The sequence below is a fragment of the Hermetia illucens genome, chromosome 3 (assembly GCF_905115235.1).
Source record: "Hermetia illucens chromosome 3, iHerIll2.2.curated.20191125, whole genome shotgun sequence".
In the NCBI taxonomy this organism is placed as follows: Eukaryota; Metazoa; Arthropoda; class Insecta; order Diptera; family Stratiomyidae; genus Hermetia; species Hermetia illucens.
The window spans coordinates 180,044,267-180,065,947 of record NC_051851.1 but is presented as its reverse complement, the minus strand read 5'-3'; the positions used below and the strand labels follow the sequence as shown (position 1 = coordinate 180,065,947).

At 36.3% G+C, this 21,681-nt stretch overlaps 3 protein-coding genes across 13 annotated transcripts; 2 read left to right on the top strand and 1 right to left on the bottom strand.

Moving 5' to 3' along the window:
- Positions 1 to 126: 126 nt before the first annotated feature.
- On the top strand, positions 127 to 13,560 carry LOC119651971 (probable serine/threonine-protein kinase DDB_G0268078). 11 transcript variants are annotated; one of them, XM_038055868.1, is made up of 10 exons: positions 127 to 724; positions 789 to 912; positions 6,759 to 7,146; positions 7,420 to 7,587; positions 7,653 to 7,819; positions 7,904 to 8,075; positions 8,302 to 9,428; positions 12,371 to 12,652; positions 12,824 to 12,936; positions 13,000 to 13,560. In XM_038055868.1, exons 3-10 carry the CDS (start codon positions 6,991 to 6,993, stop codon positions 13,077 to 13,079), a joined length of 2,265 nt encoding a protein of 754 aa, XP_037911796.1. In that variant the 5' UTR covers positions 127 to 724; positions 789 to 912; positions 6,759 to 6,990; the 3' UTR covers positions 13,080 to 13,560. The 11 variants fall into 11 exon arrangements, with proteins under 11 accessions (XP_037911796.1, XP_037911797.1, XP_037911794.1 ...); XM_038055869.1 differs by having other exon boundaries at positions 780 to 802; XM_038055866.1 differs by having other exon boundaries at positions 780 to 912.
- Positions 13,561 to 15,927: 2,367 nt separating this feature from the next.
- Positions 15,928 to 17,137, top strand: LOC119652316. Its single transcript, XM_038056325.1, has 2 exons — positions 15,928 to 16,088; positions 16,267 to 17,137. The coding sequence occupies exons 1-2, from the start codon at positions 16,077 to 16,079 to the stop codon at positions 17,083 to 17,085; spliced, it is 831 nt and encodes a 276-aa protein (XP_037912253.1). The 5' UTR covers positions 15,928 to 16,076; the 3' UTR covers positions 17,086 to 17,137.
- Positions 17,138 to 18,290: 1,153 nt separating this feature from the next.
- On the bottom strand, positions 18,291 to 21,457 carry LOC119652317 (cuticle protein 19.8-like). Its single transcript, XM_038056326.1, has 3 exons — positions 21,408 to 21,457; positions 19,071 to 19,207; positions 18,291 to 18,982 (listed from the first exon to the last, which is right to left on the bottom strand). The coding sequence occupies exons 1-3, from the start codon at positions 21,442 to 21,444 to the stop codon at positions 18,353 to 18,355; spliced, it is 804 nt and encodes a 267-aa protein (XP_037912254.1). The 5' UTR covers positions 21,445 to 21,457; the 3' UTR covers positions 18,291 to 18,352.
- Between the last annotated feature and the right edge of the window lie 224 nt (positions 21,458 to 21,681).

The window sequence follows — 21,681 nt, the reverse complement described above, 5'->3', positions numbered from 1 at the left end:
ATATTTTAGAGAGGTTTGTCTTAGCTTTTGAATAAGGGAGATAACTTGGTTGATCCGCCACTGGCTTCGTCCTCCCTGGTTGGTTCCTTGAAAAATTTGAACTTTTATTTAGTTTGGTGCGTACGTGTGTCCATGGTGGTCGGTGGTTGTTGTTAAATGATACATTGATAAGTTTTTTTTAACCTAATAATTCGTCGATTGATGGCAAAAGACGAAGTTGGCTTATAAATTGCAAACAGTTTCTAATATTATAGTTCTGAAAACTCTAAGGAATTCCTGTATAATGAAAAATCAATTGTGATTTTAATGAAACCTAGTTCCAATTATATAATATGATAATTCGGGCATGCAGTGATTGAGTGATAGTTAAATATGGTTGTATTGGACAATTAAAGAATTTTCGCATATTTCCCGAAGCCGTTTGCAATGGAGAGAAATGGCACCAAATTGCGAATAATCAATGTTTTATTTCTTTGAAAAAAGTGAATATTTTAAAATGAATGAATAACAATTCCTATAAAGTGAATCATTGTCGAATATCGATAGCGTATCATTTTTTTTCAATTGTCCCCAACTTATTGAAAGGCCTGTAAACTCGTCACATGAATAATTGTTTCTAGCTCGCCTCCTGCCATTGCTTTGTCTACTCCTTGAAGAGTGTATATTTATTATAAATGGATAAATATGTATGTAGCCGTCGTTAGGGACATGGAAAGGACGCAAGGTGTGTATTATTGTATGGTGAGCGTAGAATTGTATTCACGTTGTCTTACATTCAGAACTTTCAGGATATACGAATGGAGTATGGTCGATATATTGCTTTAAATTTGACTTGGTTTCAATTCAGTTCATACTTTATTTATTGAGTCAATTCTAGTGAATTTAACTCCGCATGGGGAATTATATTGTACTGTAAGTATTGGGGTTGAGCGAGCTCAGGCTTCTCAAGCCTTTTAAAACGTCTTTGATAATGATACTAACGCAAGGTTGGGTAATTTCATTGATTTTTATGTTGGCGGATTGCGTGCACGGAAAATTCAGTTTGTAAAGATTTTTAGAATTGATATGACTGAGTATATTTTTGAAGAGTGTTGACCCAGAGTTAGGCGCAAATGTATTTGCGAAGTATTCATAAAATAGTTGATGTAGGCAAATGTGAATGATTAAGGAAACCAACTTTTGGGAATCGGAGAAGTGTGTTTATGTTGTTGCTGAATCTAGAAAAACCGCCGATCTTACAGGATAGGTAATAGCGAAACATAAATACGCAGATTTTGAAGGGGGTATACACATAAAAAAGAAGTCAATCAAGCTAAAACGCTAACCGAAGACCCAGCGCATGGTGCTATTTCTTGGCCAGATGCCAAGGCCTGATAGGGCTTTGTAAAATTCTTAGACCCCTCTTCAAACTATTTTTCGCCTGATCGGTGGTTGTTCGAAGATACGATCTTCTGATCGCTGGCACTTAAACCATAAACTTGAGTAAAGTAGTGTCTCATCGGAAGTTATCACGTATCTAAATATCTTGATTGCGAGAAAACTTGAAGGCATTTGTAACAGTTGCGATTGGTTGCTATTTCGAATCTCCAATCCATGATCGTACTGTAGACGAAATTACCTTGGACAAGATTCCAAAGTACAATGCATTTCTCCAGGGGACGATTTTTATCCAGAAACTGACTGTGCGGAACTTTCTGTTCTTCAAAGTAGGTATTTACTCCGTAGTACAATGTTTCCCATTAAATTCAAACTGATGGCTGGCGATGATAGGGGCGCTTGGGGCGAATCATTTCTTTCAACATGTTTTGCATTAATGACACAAACTGGGTCATTGCCCACTTAATGTAACAAAAGAGTACAAAAGCAAAGCTACAGTTTTTGCCAACTGGTCGAAGCCAATGTTGATAGGAGGAGTGATGATCCTATCGAAACAACAGTGGTAATTCTGCTTTGGACTGTTGAAAGGGTTGAATCCTATTATTAAGATTATAAGTGTAATGCTTGCCATACACGATTAGACCTCTGAGGTACGCCTGAAAAGTCCGCAGTTCATCAAGGGTGTGCGGGATTCGGTTCGCCTTTTAGTTTGGACTTTACAGGCAGACGGTGATCGATTGAAACTTTCGGCCGGCCAGAAAGGAGATCAGGTAAACCGGTGTATGGGTGGAACTGTCAGGCCGACGGTTGCCGGACAGGCTATCTAGCCAGTAAATGTTCTGTTATAAATGTTTACACACACACAACTTTGTCTCAACGTTTTCACGGCTCGAGTTGGATTGATAGTTACGTCTGACTTGCCGGAATACCGTGTGGAGTTTTTGGCCCAAGACGCGGCTGGATATTATATACAAGGGATTTAAGACTCAAAAAATATAATAGTGTTTGATTTATTAAAATATTGTATTTTCCTTGCTTTAAAATAAACAATACTTCCGCACTCTAATAACAATGTTAGATAAATTTAATGGATTATTTCTTCAAAAACCGTTTTTTTTAAATACTATCAATTTACAATTCAGTTTTTCCAACATATTGGGAAATTTATTTACTACGTTTCTTCCTGGACAAAATATTTCCTTTATCAGTGCTTTCAATCGTTCCTGCTTTTCGTTTTTGTTTAATTTTTTTTGTTGTTGATTTCCGTCCTTCCATATTCACTTCTAAAGATGATTCCTTTATGGTACCTAAGTTCGCAGAATCGACTTTTCCCGAAATGGGTGCTATTGACTTTCTTTTGAGAGTTTTCTTTTGTGAAATGGATGATACCTTCGATATCTTAGATATGGTCTTCTTTGGTAATCCTGGCGATTTATTTAGGAAGGTTTTGGCGCTCGAGCTAGTAATCACGGGCATTCCTTTTGGAAGAATTCTTTTCAAATTAAGTGAGGGTTTTTTCGGATTGGCTTTATGTGGATTTGAAAATGGTTGATGGGTTATTGTTTGATGCATGTTGTAACAGTCAGTGGTGAAGCTCGCCGGTGGTTTCTTTGATGGGGGTCCAGATTGTTGCTTCATGAAGATTAGGAACGAGAGGCAGGTTGCGCAACTAGAGCAAGAATTGGATGCAGCGCTATTCCTGAGATAGTTTTCTAGATACTTCAAATTTTTGGTTGTGGATTCGCAGAACATGCAATAACCTCCACCTGGTAGTAATGATACCTGCATTGGTGTTGGCATTTGACGCGAATTTGCGGTGGCAATATTGGATAAAGAATTTCTTGGTGCAACACTTGCGCTGAAGTCAGGTTTATTCATAGCTCAAATCTTAAAATTGGTATATGCAATCCTCCAAAGCGCACAGAATTCTTGGGATAAAATGTAAAATAACAAAAAAATAATTTTGAGACCACTTTAGACCCGAAAATATATTCCGTGCTTTAAGGAGTATTTTGAATTCAATGAAGGCATAAAAAGAAAAGACATTTCCTAATTTTTTTCTTCAACAATTGAAACTATATATATGTCAAATTGTGGAAAACTACTTTGATTTTCAGATCGAACCTTTGCTAAGTAGAAATCGAAAATCAAGTGCTGACCCAATTGTTAAGTTAAATTTGATTAGTATGAGTTAAGCAAATAACAAAGGAGATTTTTTTCATAAAATTCCCACGCTGTTGTTCATTTTTTTGCACTTTTCAGTAAGTAGCCATTGTCCAGAGTTGATCAATTACGGTTTGTCGGTCTCCATTCATTTCAAAGTTATGATATCTCAATAATTTCTTTATTAGTGGTAATCATGGGTATTTAGCGTCGTCAGGCTAGAAGAATAGCTTTGCCTAATTTTCGGAAAAAAAGAAAAATAATGCATTTTTTCTTCAATTATTTGAACTTCCAACTCAAGTAGCCCTCTTTTCGTTTCTTTTTTTTTTATCGATTCTTAATATATAAATACATTTCATGATCGTTTGGAAATCGAAATCTAATGGGCGAATCGTGTCCTTAACAAATTTACTATGGCCATGACATTGATTTCTGTCGTCATTATTTTCAAGGGCGTTTTTTGAGTTTGGTTAATTTCGGTTGTTCGTTAAGAGGTGTAGGAATATTAGTTCTATTTGGTGTGGTACGTATCGAATGGTCATCGAATTGATTTGCTTAATATGTAAACCCAAACATTCTTCATGGAAAGAACGAAACAAGCTAATTATCATTAATATCTTTAGTGGGACGTAGGCATTTTTTCCTTTCTGGAGCTATTGAGGAAAGAGCTGTGCTTTTAGGATTTTCATACTAACGTAAAATATTGATTATAGAACAATTGAATGATTGATTCGTTTGAATTTGTTTGAAGCTTATGGTACTTATAACGTTACGGTATTGGGTTTATGAAGGAGAATAATAATTTCAGATCTCTTACAAGCACTGTAGCACCATTTGGTTCTAATCTAAGTGAGTTATATTAAGTCATTAAGTGTTAATGGTATATATTTGAAAAGTATTACTTGTATTATCCGTAAAAGTATGCTTTGGTAGCTCATATAGAGATCGATTTTCTATAACTTGTATGTTGGGTATGCCAAAGGCTTTTATGCATGAAATTAGGACGACTGAGGATATAATTGTAGAGCCAGGTTTTTTGACACTGTATATATATTATGATGTTACGAGTGAGTAGGCTCGTTGTTTCGTTTTCAAAGGAGGTATAATACCAATCCAAAAATGGAAGTGAAAGAATAAGACGCTTCAGGTATGAAAGCTTTTGTGTATTGCTTACATAAGCACATTTGAGTGGTCATTTGTCCCATTTGTACCTAATTCGTAATGTTTATGCATTTAGTTTATCAGACTATTCGCTTTGGTATGATAATGATTTTTAAAGTCTCAGAATGTAATAAATTTGCACAAAAGTAACAACTTGGATCTATTATAACTTTGTTTTTAATAGTGCGGTTTCCACCAAGGTTGACAGTATCATGCTCTTTAGCATACCCTACATTACTACGAAAGTTGATGATTCCAGGATTAACTTAAGGAAGGGAGGGGGTAACAGTCAATTTCTAAAAAATATACTTACATAAATATAGTAATATACTACTATTAACTTTTTTTTAAACAGGTATTGGTGTGGAGTGTATTTTGAGGCCTAGACACCATCTGCATGAGCCACCAGATACTTGGGTTAGCTAGTTTCTGAGAACGGGTCGTTAAAGTAACTGACCCTTTTTGGACCCCCCACTCCTCTTATTTGCAATCAATGTCAAAACTAGTATCCGCTTCGTTAAGTGAGACTTTTCATTTGATGCCCCACATGACTATACTTGGTGAAAAAAAATGTACAGCCCCCCTTTACATCTGATTCTTACCAATATTTTTCTAACAATCGTTTCCTTTTATCTCTATTGGCTCCATTTATCGTAAAATCGATACCACCTTTCGCAGTCTGAAAATGATTTTGTGAATTGATCCAACCTGAACGCAAGACAGCCAAATTTACCTTTTGGTGGGGGGGGGGATTTCCCAGCCTTGAATAAGTTTCCTTCTGCAATTGACTGGTACGATCCGGATTTTTCGACCTCTCAGATGAACCTTTTCCCGGTTTTAGTCCTTGTGCTTGCACTAATCTGCGTAAATAACCTATTTGGGCTATTGGAGAAATTCATGTTGCCCTGTGTGCGAAACGAGGGTTATTTTTTGGTCTTTCTCCCTTCTTCGCCTGTTCCTCTTTTTGCTTCCATCACATTATTTCTAAGTATCTTCAATCATCAATCAATTTTTGTTTCTATCCCATCTTTTCACTCCCCTTCCGATGCAGATGATTTTATCTGAGCCTGTATTTCTGTATCCTAAATTGGTCCTAACAACTAAGGACCTTATTGATACATGCACCTTCTTCAAACTTTATAATGATTTGATTCACAGATCTGTAACTTCTGATATTTTGAGGTGCCATTTGCAGTACGCTCATGCAACTTTTATTCATTCGCGCCTAGAATGTTGTGTAATTACAACCGCTTCTAGTTTGGTCCTTTGGCCCCATCTTTTATTACCTTAAAAAAATCGAAAGCTCTATTGTAAGTTTTATGTACTTAGGTATTGAAGTGTTCTGCATTTATTGTTTTACTGAAATAAACAAAAAATCTTCAAGAACGTTTTAACTCATTTATGAGTATATACTAAAGCTGTTAGAATTATTCGAGTATATACTAAGTTGTTTAATTTAAAGCCATCTAAGATAGATTGAAGAGCACGGAGAAAGTAGGAGCTACTAGTGTTGCTACTATTTGTGAACCATTCATGAACTTGAAAGGATGTGGCGCTGGTTGATTCCAACCTATTATACAATCACATATAAATAAAGAGAGATCTCTACCATAACGTGAAATAAATGGGGATGGAGAGTATCAATCTTAATGTACACTCATTGCTTCAATTCATCCAATCTGCCGCAACCAACAAAAACGCATACAAATTGCGCAGGACATGCACGCATAACGATGGGGCCTTAGTTACTTCACCAATACAAATTAAGTTCATAAGTTTCCTTCTTATGACAATAATTTTCTAGTTGAATCAAAATAGCGTTTGAAGTGAGTTTTAAATAAATTTATACAAATGTCACAACAATGTTATTGCTAAATTATTGACAGTATCAGAGAATAATTTAAGGATATTTTAACGGAGGTTATTTATTTAGTAATAGTGGATATGTTCATTTCATTGTGAACAGTGTCGTGGTTAAGCTTTTTACATTTGTTACATTGATAAATTGTGTATTTTAAAGATGGCAGAGAGTTTAAAACCTATAATTTGTTTGACAGCACCAAAGAATGGGAGAAGTTAATATCACATAACCTTCGCAACATCAAGTGATTGTTTGATGGAAAACCAAAAACAGGACAGATCGAATAATTCAAGTGTTGATTGCAACGAGATCTATGGCAGCAAGCAGACAAACCTTCGTTCAACAGCATATATAGAACTAAGTTCAAGAAGTCAAGTAAAATAGTTGATATTACTCTAATTAGGATATTAGAGGCATACTACGAAAATATGAATAGATATATAACATTGGGACAGTTAGGAGATGGAACTTATGGGACTGTTATGTTGGGCCAGAGAAAGGATACCGGCGAAAAGGTGGCTATTAAGAAGATGAAAAGAAAGTACTATTCATGGGAGGAAGCTATGAATCTAAGAGAAGTGAAGGTATTGATTGATATCCACTATATTTACGTATATATCTTGTGAGCAGCCATTTTTGTCTTGAATGTCGTTATTAATATACTTTTCTTTAATTATTTCGCAATATTTTACATCTATGATTGAGTCTTTTGTTTATATGTAAAGAAAGATCAAATCGGGTGAAACAAACTAAGTTTGACAGAATTTAATAGAAAAATGACTGTATTATGTACATAATTTTTTTATCCCAATGGAATCAATTTTTTACCAAAATGTACCTAAACTTTATATTCCTAGTCCTTAAAGAAACTCTCGCATGCCAACGTAGTTAAACTGAAAGAGGTAATAAGAGAAAATGATACACTATACTTCGTTTTCGAATACATGAAAGAAAATTTATATCAAATGATCAAAGATCGCGACACTCACTTTCCTGAGAGCTCTATTAAAAACATGCTTTATCAGGTGAGTTGCATCAGTAATTTTGAATGAAATAGGTATTATCTTATGATTACATTGTATCTTTTCAGGTTTTGACAGGATTGGCATTCATGCATCGTCACGGGTTTTTCCATCGCGATTTAAAGCCAGAGAATCTTTTGTGTTCCGGACCTGAGTTGGTGAAAATTGCTGACTTTGGTTTAGCCAGGGAAATCCGTTCGCGGCCTCCTTTTACAGATTATGTATCTACAAGATGGTGAGAATTTAAATTCTTACTCACACATATTATCATTCGAGATATTTTTTCGATTTTTCATTTCAAATATATGTATCATCTCAGGTATCGTGCTCCTGAAGTTCTACTTCACTCTACACGATATGGAAGTGCTATCGATTTGTGGGCAATGGGATGCATAATGGCAGAACTCTATACATTTCGACCTCTCTTTCCAGGCAGTAGTGAAGTGGATCAATTATTCAAGATTTGTTCTGTTTTAGGAACACCGGAGCAGGTATGATATAGTTTTTATTGAATACAGTGTTTATTAAGTAAGGATGATTGGAATCACTTCTACAAATTTTAATTAGTACACATAGAACTTGTACTTGTTTGTTAGCTAACAGTTAGAAACAGTTTTTAGGCTACTAAAAAGTCAATTTATTAGTCTATGGCTTTACTTTTATGACTGCTAATTGGACCTTGAGAATAAAACTTAGCTTATTTTGTCATGTTTATAGCATGATTGGCCAGAGGGTCATCGATTGGCGGCTGCCATGCATTTTCGTTTCCCTGAATGCAGTAAAGTGCCACTAAATAGTATTGTCACAAGAGCTAGTTTAGCAGGATTGCAGCTACTTGAAGATTTTTTGCGATATGATCCAGAGAAGCGACCAACAGCTCAACAGTCATTGAAATATCCATACTTTCAAGTGACAAAGCGACCTTCGGCGAGCAAAATAACATACGTTGGATCCCAGGTTATTCCTGTTTCGCAGCTATCAAATAGCTTACAAAACGGCAGGATATCCAATTTAAGTTTCGTTTCAATGAATCAGGATAACTCAATAATGAAGAACGCCGATATGAGAGAGAGACCTACAGTTTTGGATAGTGAAAATTATAATACTACCAATAACAATTTGGAGACTGTTAAATTGAATAACGGTATTCACTATAGTGTATTTAATGGAATAGCAGACGGTGGGAGTAGAAAAGGCAGCGATTTGGCGTCAATTCGGAATGGTATTCGAAATCCGTTTCTTGTACAAAAAGATAAGGACCTTTCCAACATTGTATTGAGAAGAAATCTTCAGAACACTGGAAGCATTACAAACCTTGATGACTTCACAAATGAAAAAATCAGCGATATATTCGTGAATCGTAACCTTGGACAAGTTTTTGCCAGTAACAGTTTGCCAAACGTATCTTTTAGTAATACAAAAATGACAACAACAAATCCTAGTTTTACAATTTTTGAAGCTCAATCCCAGCAATTACAACAGTTGCCTCAACAAATACCATTGCAACAACAAAATGGTATAATACGAAATCAAGTGCAAAATATTAACAATAATGTCTCAGGTTTCTTTCTGCACAAGCCAACTGTTGTGAATAATATTAATGGGAGTTTTGTTGAGACAGATTCCTCGTCAGCCAAAGTGTATAATGCATTTTCGAAACAGTCATTTACTACAAAACCATCAACGTTGATTTTGGCTGAAGCTATTGACAAAGTTTTAAAAGGCGATACGAATGGAAGAGATGAGGAGAGATCGAATGCTACTGACGCAGTAACGCAGACAAAGCTAGTGCAAACTAAATCATGGATTAGCCAGGAGGAAGATGAATTGGCTAATATTTTGGGGTAAGTTATATTGCTTAAAAAGTATCTATAGTGAAATAAGATAATGGTTTTGAGTGGTAGATTTCAGGTAATCTAATTGAGAGAGTGGCAATTATATGCATTTCATGGTTGAGTTGGTATATGTGTTGCACTACTAGTAAGAAAATCTTAGTTGCAATACACCTTGCTACATGAGGAAAGGGGCTTAAAAATTCTTCGAAGGATTCTTCTTTCGAACGCGGCTAAGAGTTCATAATTTTGCTGCTAAGAACCCAAGACTCCGAGGAATAAATGAGCACTTACAAGATTATTACGTTGTACAATAAGAGCTTTGACCCTATGGTGAGCAAAACACTTTTAGAATAGGCTGTTGGTAATATTAGCTGCCAACAGTATTTTGCCGTCTTAGTTGTTATTGGTTATGATTCTCGACCCTAGATAGAAAAAATTATCAACGGTCTCAAACTAGTTTCCTACTTCTATTGACTCATTTAGTCAGTGTCTTTTCATACTGTTGTTTCTTTAGTTGTTGCTGCTGGCGTTGCCACTGTGTACATCGTCTAGGCTTCATTAATGTGCAGACTGAGATCTCGCGACGGTCGCTGTCTGGTCAATATGAATGAAGGCAATTTGTCCATCTCTGGTTGTTCTTCCCATGATATCGATATTGTCAGCACAGGGCAGTTTTTGGGTTGGGATTTGAAGAGTATGCTTCTCGCATTTACATCAGCATCACGGATCACTTCTTCCAGGGCCAGGTTAAAAAGGACGCACGATAGGACATTTCCTTGTCTTAGGCAATGGTCGAAAGGTCTCGAGAGTGAGTCTGTTGTTTTTATCTGGCCTCGCAGAGCCTAGTCAGTCTTATCAATTTGGTTGGGATACCGAATTCTCTCATGTGTGTACAGTTTTACCCTGCTATCCGGCCTTGAAATCGATGAAAAGAAGGTGAAACTGATGTGTGAATCTGATCTGTTGCTGATTTTTCGGGAGTAAAACGATTATGTTCTGGCCTATCTGGTCTAGTATGTTAACGGGGAATATCTTATAGATGGTACTCAGAAACGTGGTACCTCTATATTTGCTGTACTGCGTGTCATCTCTCTTTTTATGTAGTGGCTAGACAAAGCCTCGTTGTCAATCGGCAGGTACTGTTTGACTAACCCACACCTTGAGCATTAGTTGATGAACCGTTTGATGTACATGGTCGCCTTCATATTTAACCAATTCGACTGTATTCCATCGGCCCCGGGCGACTTCTAATCCTTAAGCCGATGGATTGCACGGATCGTTTCTTCCACAGCTTTTGTCCGTAATCTTCGGTTGGCGGGACCTTTAACTCGCCGATATTTTTATTGAGCAGTTCATCCAATTGCTCAACCCATCCCTCCAATATGCCCATACGGTCGGCAACCAGATTTCCCTTTTTATCTCGACAGGATGAGTATCGTAGCGTATATGGTTCCATTCTGCTGACTTCTTGGCAAAACTTGCGCACTTGATGGGGTTGTTCCTTGTATTTTTCGTGTTTGCAGACCTGTTCGTTTTCCAACGCTTCTTTTTCTGTTTCTTCGCTCAACGAAGTTTATGATAGGTCCTTGCACGTGCCCGCGTTCTTTTGGAAAGCAGCAAGGTCCGGTATGCAGCGTTTTCCTGTTCCGTTGTTAGTTTATTTTCATCATCGAACCAGTCGTTCTGGCTTTTTTTTCGACTGGGGCCAAAAATGTGTTTGCAGTCATATCAATGATAACATAATTCAGTTGGCTGTGAAGATCATTGGTGGCTGCTTTGTTTCTAGGATCTATTTTACTGCAGTTCTTGCAGAATCCATTTTGTTCTTATAGGTGTTATGGAGGGCTTTTTAGTGGATGACTTCAGGGTTCACTCTCATCTGATTATTAGAGTTGAGTCTAGGTGGTTTTGTTATTCGGGTCCGAAGCACCATGCCAACGAGATAGTGATTATATGGTTTGACGTTCGCTTTCCACACAAATTAGGTATTTTCAGCAACCATTTCGTGCGACACTGCTAATTGAATAATCCGCAGTTTGTTATCATTGGTGTTTTTATGTAAGCTTTGAGAGACAACACATCGGCTGCATATTATTAACATTTCTAGGTATGATTATCATAACTAGGACAGACTTCGAGGTTTCGCTCTACTGCCTTGTAGAAGGTTTCATACCTTTGGTTTTTGGTAGTTGGTCTGTATCATTAATATTGTAGTATGTAGTTCTGTCATTCATTTTCGTCAAGATCTAAATTTTCAAAAAAATGCCCATTTCTTGAATGATTGCGGCAATATGCGAGGGAATTGGTTTCAGGAAGTCCAAGTCTATGAAGGTAATTTGCTGTAATTTGCCACTACACATAGATAACTCACTTTTTCCTAGGAACATGCAGATTTCATTGTTAACGTAATACATTTGATACCTCTCATGCTATCAAAGGTATTTCAGCTTTCGAGAAAAGTTTCACCCACCTTTTGTGTGGAAGATTACGAAAAGATTTAGTGGCTGAATATCGAGTGAGAGGCGGAGGCACTTTATCGCAACTACATAACAAAGGATATCACGCTCTTTCTGTAACATTGAGGGCGCAAAGACTTTTTTCTTTCGATGCTATGAGAGATTGAGGTATTAAATTTTCTGCCTGAGAAGTTAGCTAAAGCTGCATAGACACTGTTGTCGTAACCCATGGGTTCAATGGCTTGGAAGATAATCTCGGGAGCTTTTCTTCAATTCTTTTCTGTTCTATCTGTTCATATTTACATCTTGAAGTGTATCATAAGCCACTACTAAAAAGGTCCACGGTTATAAATATGAGTGCACAGAGGCTTTAACTGCTTGAACGAAAATGAAGAACATCAATTTCTTTTGAAAATTTCTTAAGTAACCCATATCGAATAATACTGTAATAATTTCCACCCCACTTATTATTCCCTATCCGTGTTTTATTTATAGCAGCAAATTGAAGTCAACTAATCTGCGCAAAGATTCTAAGAGCAACTTGCAAATCGATGATTTATTCGGTACATTATCATTTGCTTCGGATTCAAAAAATGGAACCAAATATCCGAACACCGTGCCATTAACTAAGGTCGCGACAACATTACGAAATAACGCGTCAAACGCATCAAATGGTATCTTATCTGAACAGGACAGTGATTTGAAACCGCCATACTCAAGCGTCAGCATTTTGCCAAAGGGACACACTTCCCACCCGCAAATTTTCATTTCAAATAGGTAATGAATCTTATAGAGTGACCTTTTTGAATCGTAGTTGGGTGGAATTTTGCTGAACAATGAACACAAAGAATGCATGACTTTCATACACATTTGTTTTTAACTCCTTGGAAATAATTTATAATTTGATATGAGGCCTATATTTCGGATTTGAATCAAATATAATTTTAGGGGTCTTAATAATTTGTCGGACTTTAAAAATCCAAAACTTTTCCCGTGGGAGGAAGTTGGCCACGAAACTGATAAACTAAGCTCGTTACGTGCCTGGATGGTATCGGATAACAGTAAGTTTTCAATTTTTTTTTCTTAAGTTCATAATAAGGATGTGAATTCCTGTTTATTTTCAGCCGGCTCTCTCATAGATGGCCGAAGTATCAGTGATGTTAATCGTCGACCTGATTGGGCTGCAAAGTACCTGAATAAGTAATTCTTATAAAAAGAAAACATTAATTTATCTAAAAATATTCGTTACTATCCATGTTCGAAAAGAAGTACTTGAAAGTTTGCCCACGAGGAAGATTCTGTGATAAGATAAAGTTGATTTCTTCTTTTTCTTTTCCTATTCATATTAAACCCTAAGATTTAGTGGAATCATTTAATTTCTTAAAAAAAAGGAAAACAAATTAGATGGAGATAATCGTCTCCATAATGACATAGTAGGCAATTATAAAGTAAAGAAATAAAATTCATTAGGTTTAGTTATTTACTTCATTTATGTGTACATTGACCAGCTGGTTGCTACTATTATAATATACTTTAGTGGTGACAAGTTATTTTAAAAAACATGAATTATTAAAAATAATAATTTCCAATTTAAACAATGCAAATGTCATGTAAAGATTAGCGGATATCTTGTATATATAGACAATTTTACAAAGTACATTTGGAAATAAATATTTGTAAATTTATTCATAAAGTTTTTATTGTTATCCAATAAAGAACATTTCATTGTTTTTAGCGTTTATTGCCCGTATACGTATACAAATTGTCGTGAAACATGAAACTCAATTTATTTTCACGGTCTCGATGTCTAAATGCAATTTTTTGACCTTCATCTGCAACTCAACGTCGACCTGATAATCAGAATGCAACATCAATGAATTTTAAATAAGAGCAAGTTTTTATTGCATCTTCCCATGATTTGCTTTAAATGTGTGAAGTAAAAATCTGATCAAGACCTGATTACTTTTATTTGAACAAAACAAAGCTAAGTAAGTATTAAGGTAGTTCCATATCGACTTGTAACTGAGAATGACATATATTTACTCATTAGTGTATAAGAAACAGGTATTTTTAGGTAGGTTCATTTTGGGTTTTTATGTAAATACTAAAGATGTAAAATTTATCTTTTCTGAATTACATTACCGTTCCACTTTGGTCCTTTCACTTTTTATCTTCCAAATGTAATGCAAAAACGAAAAACATCTAGAGGAGAAATGGACAATTGGTCAAAATGTGGTAAACAGAACTATTTAAGAAATGGAGAGGGATGGGGGGAATATAATGTCAATTTTTATATTTGACGATTAGGATTTAAACATAGATACAAAGTTAAAATGATGAGGACTATTCAGCTTATACAAAGGTCGCAACATTGATTTAAGCGTAAAAAAACTTATTACTTATGGAGACGGTGTTGCGTTTTAATCTCCCAGTACTTTGAAACTTAACCAAATTGTACGGCATATAAGAAATTTATTAAGATAACGTTTATGTCTGACCAGCTGCTACTAGGGCCAACTGACCAAATAAAATACAAAAATGTTTGTATGAAACAAGCGAATGAAACGTATAACAGTTGGGCTGGAAAGTTCGTAGGCTAACATAGAAAAAATATTTTTTCTTTTTGATAAAATTTGATTTTATTATTCCGTATAGTTGCCTTCGAGGGTGATACAACGATTATAGTGGTTATACAATTTTTATAGTACGATCTGTCTTTAGCCTCAAAATAGGCCTCAACTTCGGCGATTATCTCTTTATCGGCGCTAAATTTCTTTCTAGTGAGCATTCTCTTGAGGGCGCTGTTGATAGTTTTTCTCAAAATAGCCGATGAATATTATACTATACGCATCTCAAAATAATGATGCCATAGCCTTGTCAGCCGACTGTTGAGTCAGATGATGATCGTTTTTATTCTGGTGTGAAATAATGAGGAAAAGCTTCAAAAACTGCTCAGAATTGTCAACACGTCAACATTTTTTGTTATTTTAGAGCCTAAACTATTTCGATCAACTTCACTTTGTGATCATCAAAAATTATTTTGTGGACTTTTGGATGGATGGATGTTTTCGTCAGTAACAACATCTTTGGGGTGTCCAGTGTGTGCATCGTCCTTGGCGCTCATTTCACCTCGTTTAAACTTAGCAAACCACTTGTCAACGTTTGATTTTCCAGGTGCAAAGTTCGAATTATGTTTATCAAGCCAAGCTTGGGGTTCAGCAATATTTTCTTTCGCTAAAAAGCCAGCTATGCTTTATTAACACACGAATTTCTATTCATCCATTTTTTTCAAACTAGCAAAAGTTGCTACATTCAAAATGCTCTATCCCACAAACTAATAGTCTGACAGCTGTAAAATTTATGCACGTATCTTTTGAAGGATAGGACTAACTAAAACTCATATAGATTTAATACTAGTAGCGTCATCTGTGCGTTAGCCTACGAACTTTTCAGCCCAATTGTTGTGTATTTTTAATTATTGTTTGCGAACAGGGCCGTAGAGAGAAAATTCGGGCCCGGAGTAATTTTCATTATGCGGAAAAACTGGGCCTCCTTTCTTCCATCGGAATATCTATTGCGGGCCTCCAAGAAAATTCTGAGCTCGGGGAATCCCCCTCCCTTTCCACCCCTTCTCATCAGGCCTGTTTGCGGTCACATTTTCATTTTTTATTTTGTACATATGAGTGCATCTCTCTAGTCTAGTTTGTGAGGGTTTGATCATTTATCGAGCCCAATTTTGAACATCAATGACCAAATCATACAAAAAGTTCTCTCAAAGAAATAATATAATAAAAATTGTTGTGTTTTGATTTCATTTGCTTCCTCAACGAGATAATAAATTAATTGTTTTAAATCATGTATGTCAATTGAACAAATTTACCCGCCTTCACTGTATCGTTGCATTTGCAATAATTCCACAGGTAGTTCTGCATACTTTTATGCTCATGTAGGTGCAATGAAGGAAATGCGTAAGCATATGTACAGTGTATACATATATAGGAGTCCATCTTAAAATGATAGGTCACCTGTGGATATTCTTCTCGATTATTTTTTCTCTGATTACCATGCCCAAAACATTTGGACTTGAAGGTATAAAAAGCTTTTGATCGGAAGAAAGGTGTATCACTTCATTTTAGTCCTCTTTCCACTTTCGGTTTTTCACAAAGGTGTGCAGTTGCATTTCCGAAATAATCAAGAAGCTATGGCATATAAAGTAAGTGTAAATTTAAGAGTGAATTTGTGAACGTGACGGTGAAATTGGTATTTTAAATACCTAGTCGGTCCGATAACGTACAGTACACTTTTGCTGGAAGTTTTTAATATGTTTATGAAAGTGTCCTTTACGAGACTAGGAATGATCATACTAAAATATTTTTTTCATAATTCTCTAGCTTTTTTACATCTTTGTGTTATTTGTGGGCTGCAATGCTGCTGTTCTATCATCTCTGCAATCGAGTTTACCGACAATCTATGCACCTAGTCATGGGAGCTTGGAGCGCTATTCACCTGCCATCTACGATTTCGCTTATTCAGTACACGATAGTCAGACTGGAGACATAAAAAGCCAACAAGAAAGCAGGAGAGGCGATGTTGTACAAGGTCAATATTCCTTAGTTGATCCGGATGGTCTAACGAGGATTGTCGACTATCATGCTGACGATCAAACTGGCTTTAATGCTCATGTAAGGAGGGAGCCTGGAAATAGTCAACTTTTAGCTGTTAAACCGGCAGCTGCAGCAATAACGACCATTTCAAGTGCACAACCAGCTGCACAGAAACCGGTTCAGTTATTGCAAGCGCAGAAACCTTTGCTTGGTCTTCAATTTATAAAACCAGGTCTAGCTTCATTGTCCCAACCTATTGGTGCTCTTCAGACTATAAACCAGCAGAGTTCTAGTTTGGGAGTTCCGCTTGCCTTAGCACCACAGACAACTTCGATTTCCCTAGGACATCAGAGTCTTCCTCTTGCTTTGGCTCACCAAACAACGAGTCCCATTGCTCTGACTCAATCTTTCGCGCCTTTGGCGGCTCTACAGCCCGCTGCTCAATTAACACACAATGGTTTATTCGCTCAACACGGAGCTTCTTTAGCTTACAATCAGGCTTTAGCTGCTCCCTACGCCATAGCACACACTGCACCCATCGCTTATCAGGCGGCCGCACCTTTATCACATCTGTTAGCTCCAGCCGCTCTAGCGATTCATCACTAATACGTTTGTCAATAATAAATTGTATTCGTAATAAAAACTTTTGTACACAATATACCATTTTTTTGTTTGTAGATTAGAACATATTAAAAAGTGTGTGGGATCGAAGTGGCCTTTTGCGAACATTGTGAACACTCCTTACCAGAATCCTGTCCTTGGATTTGACCCCGACTAACATTTAATTCCTGTTTAAATGTATTCATGATGTTCCGAGTCAAAGTTTTAAGGTTTCAAATCTATGGAGCAACAAGTGTTAAAGGAGGTGCATCTAGTAGACATTGTTAATTTTGGAGGTAGGCATAGAAAAAATGAATTGGGACTGGATTTACCAGAAATCCTTACGCGTTTTTGGATTTTAATTTATGTTGAAAAACCCACTGATGATGATTCCAAGGATCTGGTAGGGCTATTCTCTGCATCGGTTTTTATACTGAGTGGAATATTTTGCAGAAGAAAAACTTTAGCGTTTTGTACAACGATGGTGTAGTGTTAAGGAAATCAGTTACACTGTTGACTGGGAAACTTCATAAATCGAATGGTGGCCATAGACTGTTTTTCAACACAATTCTATTTTGAAATTCCGAACCTTTCAACTTCAGGCACAACATTAAATTAACACTTAGGTCTATTATATTAGGGATGGTGCAACTCATGAAGGACTCACCATTTAGAGGATGCAGGAAGCGCAAAAACCAAAGAATTAATAAGGTTTAACAAACAATCTCGTAGTGGGTACGCACTTTGATTTTCATTGACTACTGTTGCTGGAAGGTTTAGCATTTCGTCCACAGTTTTCTGTTGATGTTTGGGTGTCAAATCTCTTCAAATCTGACTGTTCCTTTCCGAACCAAGAATATGAGGAATTTCTATAGGCTGAGATAAGAGTCAACAGCGACAAGAAAACTATGACTAAATGGTAAGTGGTATACAGGTGCCAGTTAACTTTGTTGAGCTACAGTGCCGATTTCGTCGGTTCTACTGTTTGACAAATGTCAGGTTTCCTTTGAAAACAGTAACAATATGGGTTGATGATAAATTCATACTTATCGCACATTTGCTTTTTTGTGGCAACCTGGGTAGCCATTAAATGCTTTCGAAGAAGAAAGGTACCAGGAGAGAAAGGCTAATGTAGTGTAAATTCAATTGATTAAACTTAGAATCAATCTTAAATATACATATTGAATGAAAACAGCCATATGTATGTGTTTACGAGATATTATATTTTATAACAACAATAAATTAGCACACATTCATTGACCTGTTGCTCTACTTAGTGATGGTAAACATGAGCACCATAAGTTGCGGGAGCATAATGACCAGCATTAGCAACAACGGATGGAGCGTAGTGAGCAGAGGCCAAAACAGGAGCAGCGAACTTGGCAACTGGAGCAGCATAAGCAACTGGGGCAGTAGCGTAGTGGATTGGGGAAGCAGCAACTACCTTAGTGGCTGGAGCATATTGAGCAACTGGGGCAACAGCAGCTACTGGAGCAACAACCTTGGCGACTGGGGCAGCAACAGCATGAGCCAAGGGTTCACGACGGACAACTGCGTTGAATCCATTGTGTTCATCAGCGGTGTATTCCACAGTACGTTTGAACCCATCAGAGTCGATTAGGCTGTAAGATCCATGAACATTATCCCCATGACGAGATTCAGCTTGGCTCTTATGATCTCCTGTAAGTGGATCACTTACTCCATAAGAGAAATCGTATTGGGCTGGGGCTTCATATTCAACAGTTTTAAGGACAGTTGGAGCAGCAGCAATAGTTTTAACGTAAGCAGGTGCTGGAGCGGCGACAGCATAAGCTCCGTGAGCATATCCTCCATGAGCATAAGCCGGGGCAACAGTCAAATGACCTGCACTAGCAACTGAAGCCAAAGCAAGGACGACAATGAACTGTAAATGAGGTACGAAAAATTAAGTCATAAACGAAATTAAAAACCAGAACAGGAAGTTTTAAATCCATTTTTCGTTAGGAACTTACTTTGAATGCCATTTTGATAGGATTTGATATGCTGTTGATGCAAGCTCTGAATGTGTAATGATATTTCACACTGGCGTACCGTATTATATACACAAAATTGCGAGACACATTACTATACGTATTTGTACTGCGGTGACCTTCAGAAATATGCGAGTTATTTCATTAGATAGGTTCATTGAGGTGTATATTTATAACGAATGTACATTTGGATCAATAAAAATTCCTGAATTTCATTCATTGGAAGCCAAAAATCGTGATAATTGATAGCAACAGTTATCAAATGGAAAAATGGATAATATGAATTACGAAGGTTTCAATTCAAGGGTGTAATTTCTTCTATATTAATTGCAATTGATTGTATGATTGTATATATTGTATGTAATGGTTGCTTTGGTCATACTTGACGGAAGAATCCCTCGGTGATGATTCAGATAGGAGCTGCAAAAACCCAGGAAACACTGAATTTTGATGTAAATTAATTGACTGTGGTTAACTTTCATTGATATTGGAAAAAAAAACAATTGTGGATTAGTTCTAATTGTTAGTTGAATTTACTCGAGAATCGCAATATTCAACGTACAATTTCATACATGTTGAATGTTTGGTTACTTTCTGATAAATTCATTGAGCTTCACCTTCAACTAATAATTTCGATTTATTTCACAACTTGATTGGTCACTTTGATAAAAATCCAAAAAAAAAAAAGAGTGGCAGTTAGTTTCCAGTTCCGATTCGAATTTACATCGCAATTATTTTGATTCATTTCTCATACAGAAAAAACTCCGGTTGTAATAATTGCATTCACTTGAAAATTAATGGCTTCGGTTTTAATTTGATCATTCTTGTTGATTGCGGCTGCCTGAGATCTCACAGTTCAATGACTTGCCAATAATTTATACCAAGTTGCGCATACAAAAAAAAATCATATTTGGGATCTTATGTCGAATGATTTGACGGTGCAAAGGAGGACGTGAAGGTCGTTGGAGCGATTTGATTTCGAAAACTTATTCTAAAGTTGATAATATAGAAGATATTAAAATGTGGTTCATTTTTTATAATTGTTTTCACAATACAGTTAATTTCTAGTGGATTCAACTTCATGCCACCGATAATTCAGTAAAGAGCATTCAGGGATAGGTAGAGGCTAAATATTTGTTTGAGGTTTACACCTCTTAAAAAGTCTGTTGCTCAGCAATTGATAGAAGGACGATGAATGATAAGTAAGTCACTGTGATTTTACTAAAGCTGGTACAACAGGTGACAAAACACCAACGCTTACCTTGAGGGAGAAACAACCCTAGAACTTTCGGCGAATCAAAATTTTTTTTTCATTTCAATTATACTTTAATACCTTAAGAATCACATATTGTGTCCGAAAGAAATATGTAAGCGCTCTAATTACACGGTGCCTTTCATTGCTCCAAATTAGTGCAATTTAAGTAGTTAATACTTTAAACGGATTTTTCTCAAATCAACAATTTTGGAGTTGACCCAAACTGATATCTCGAACTATTTTTGTTCGATTGACTTGGAATTTTTACTGTTTATTCAGAACAACTTGCTCCCCAACACAACATAGAAATTTTTCTTTATATTGTATAATTCAATTTTTACTAATAATGTTCGAACGATTCTATCCTATGAACGGTCGATATTATTTCTTTTCTTTTTGTTTCAGTACTGTATCTTTTAAATTGTCGCAGTTTTGGGTCCGGCTTCGTCGCTATGACAAAGAAAAATGTATCTCCGCCTAAACACCGGGAAGCTGCCATTTTGTCTTGAATCTCTCTGGTGAAATTTACTAGCGCTCCCTATATCCACATGTTTACTTTTTTATGAAAATTACCTCTATATTTCGGTCATTACAGTGGTTAACCCCCTTAAGAATCTGGGTCTGACACGGGGGTGAATAATTAAATATGTATAAGACCGTCTCCCGACTTAGGAGTTGAATATTTGTTCTTGCCGATGGAGGGTGCGAAGGTTGCTGTGGGGGGAATACGAATAATCGATGTCCGAATTATTAGGATTCCATTGTATTATCAAAACTAATTTTTTAGATTTCACATTTTACATATGTAGCCTAATTTAAATAGCATTCCTGCATACACATATTTCATAGGAAATTGCCAGTTCTACAGAAGTACTTGCAATGTTTGGGTGATAAAAGTTTATGTTTTTCGGACTAAACCAAATTGAGTCTTCCATTTTTTATTACTTCCAAAACGTTCTTAAATGTTATAGCGAAGCCAATTAGAATCCCAATACAACTTCATATTCTAATTTTCTTTTAATTTGTTTTCCCATTTTCTGATATGAAGCCGGAGAATCTAATACCTCTTGTATTACACAGTTCACTGCACTGATATTCCATTGGCGTGTCGCAAATTAAGATATTAGCTTTACTCACTATACTTACACTGTCTACAGCAATCTACAATCTGACAAGACATAAATTTCACACAGTACGTATGTACATCCTATGTATATCTATTGTTATTAATTATGTATATGTTTATTATTTCACAAACAAAGTGAATATACCCACTATCCAAAAATGATTTACCGGTCAACAATCGGAACCGGCAATGGTGGATTCAATAAATTAAAC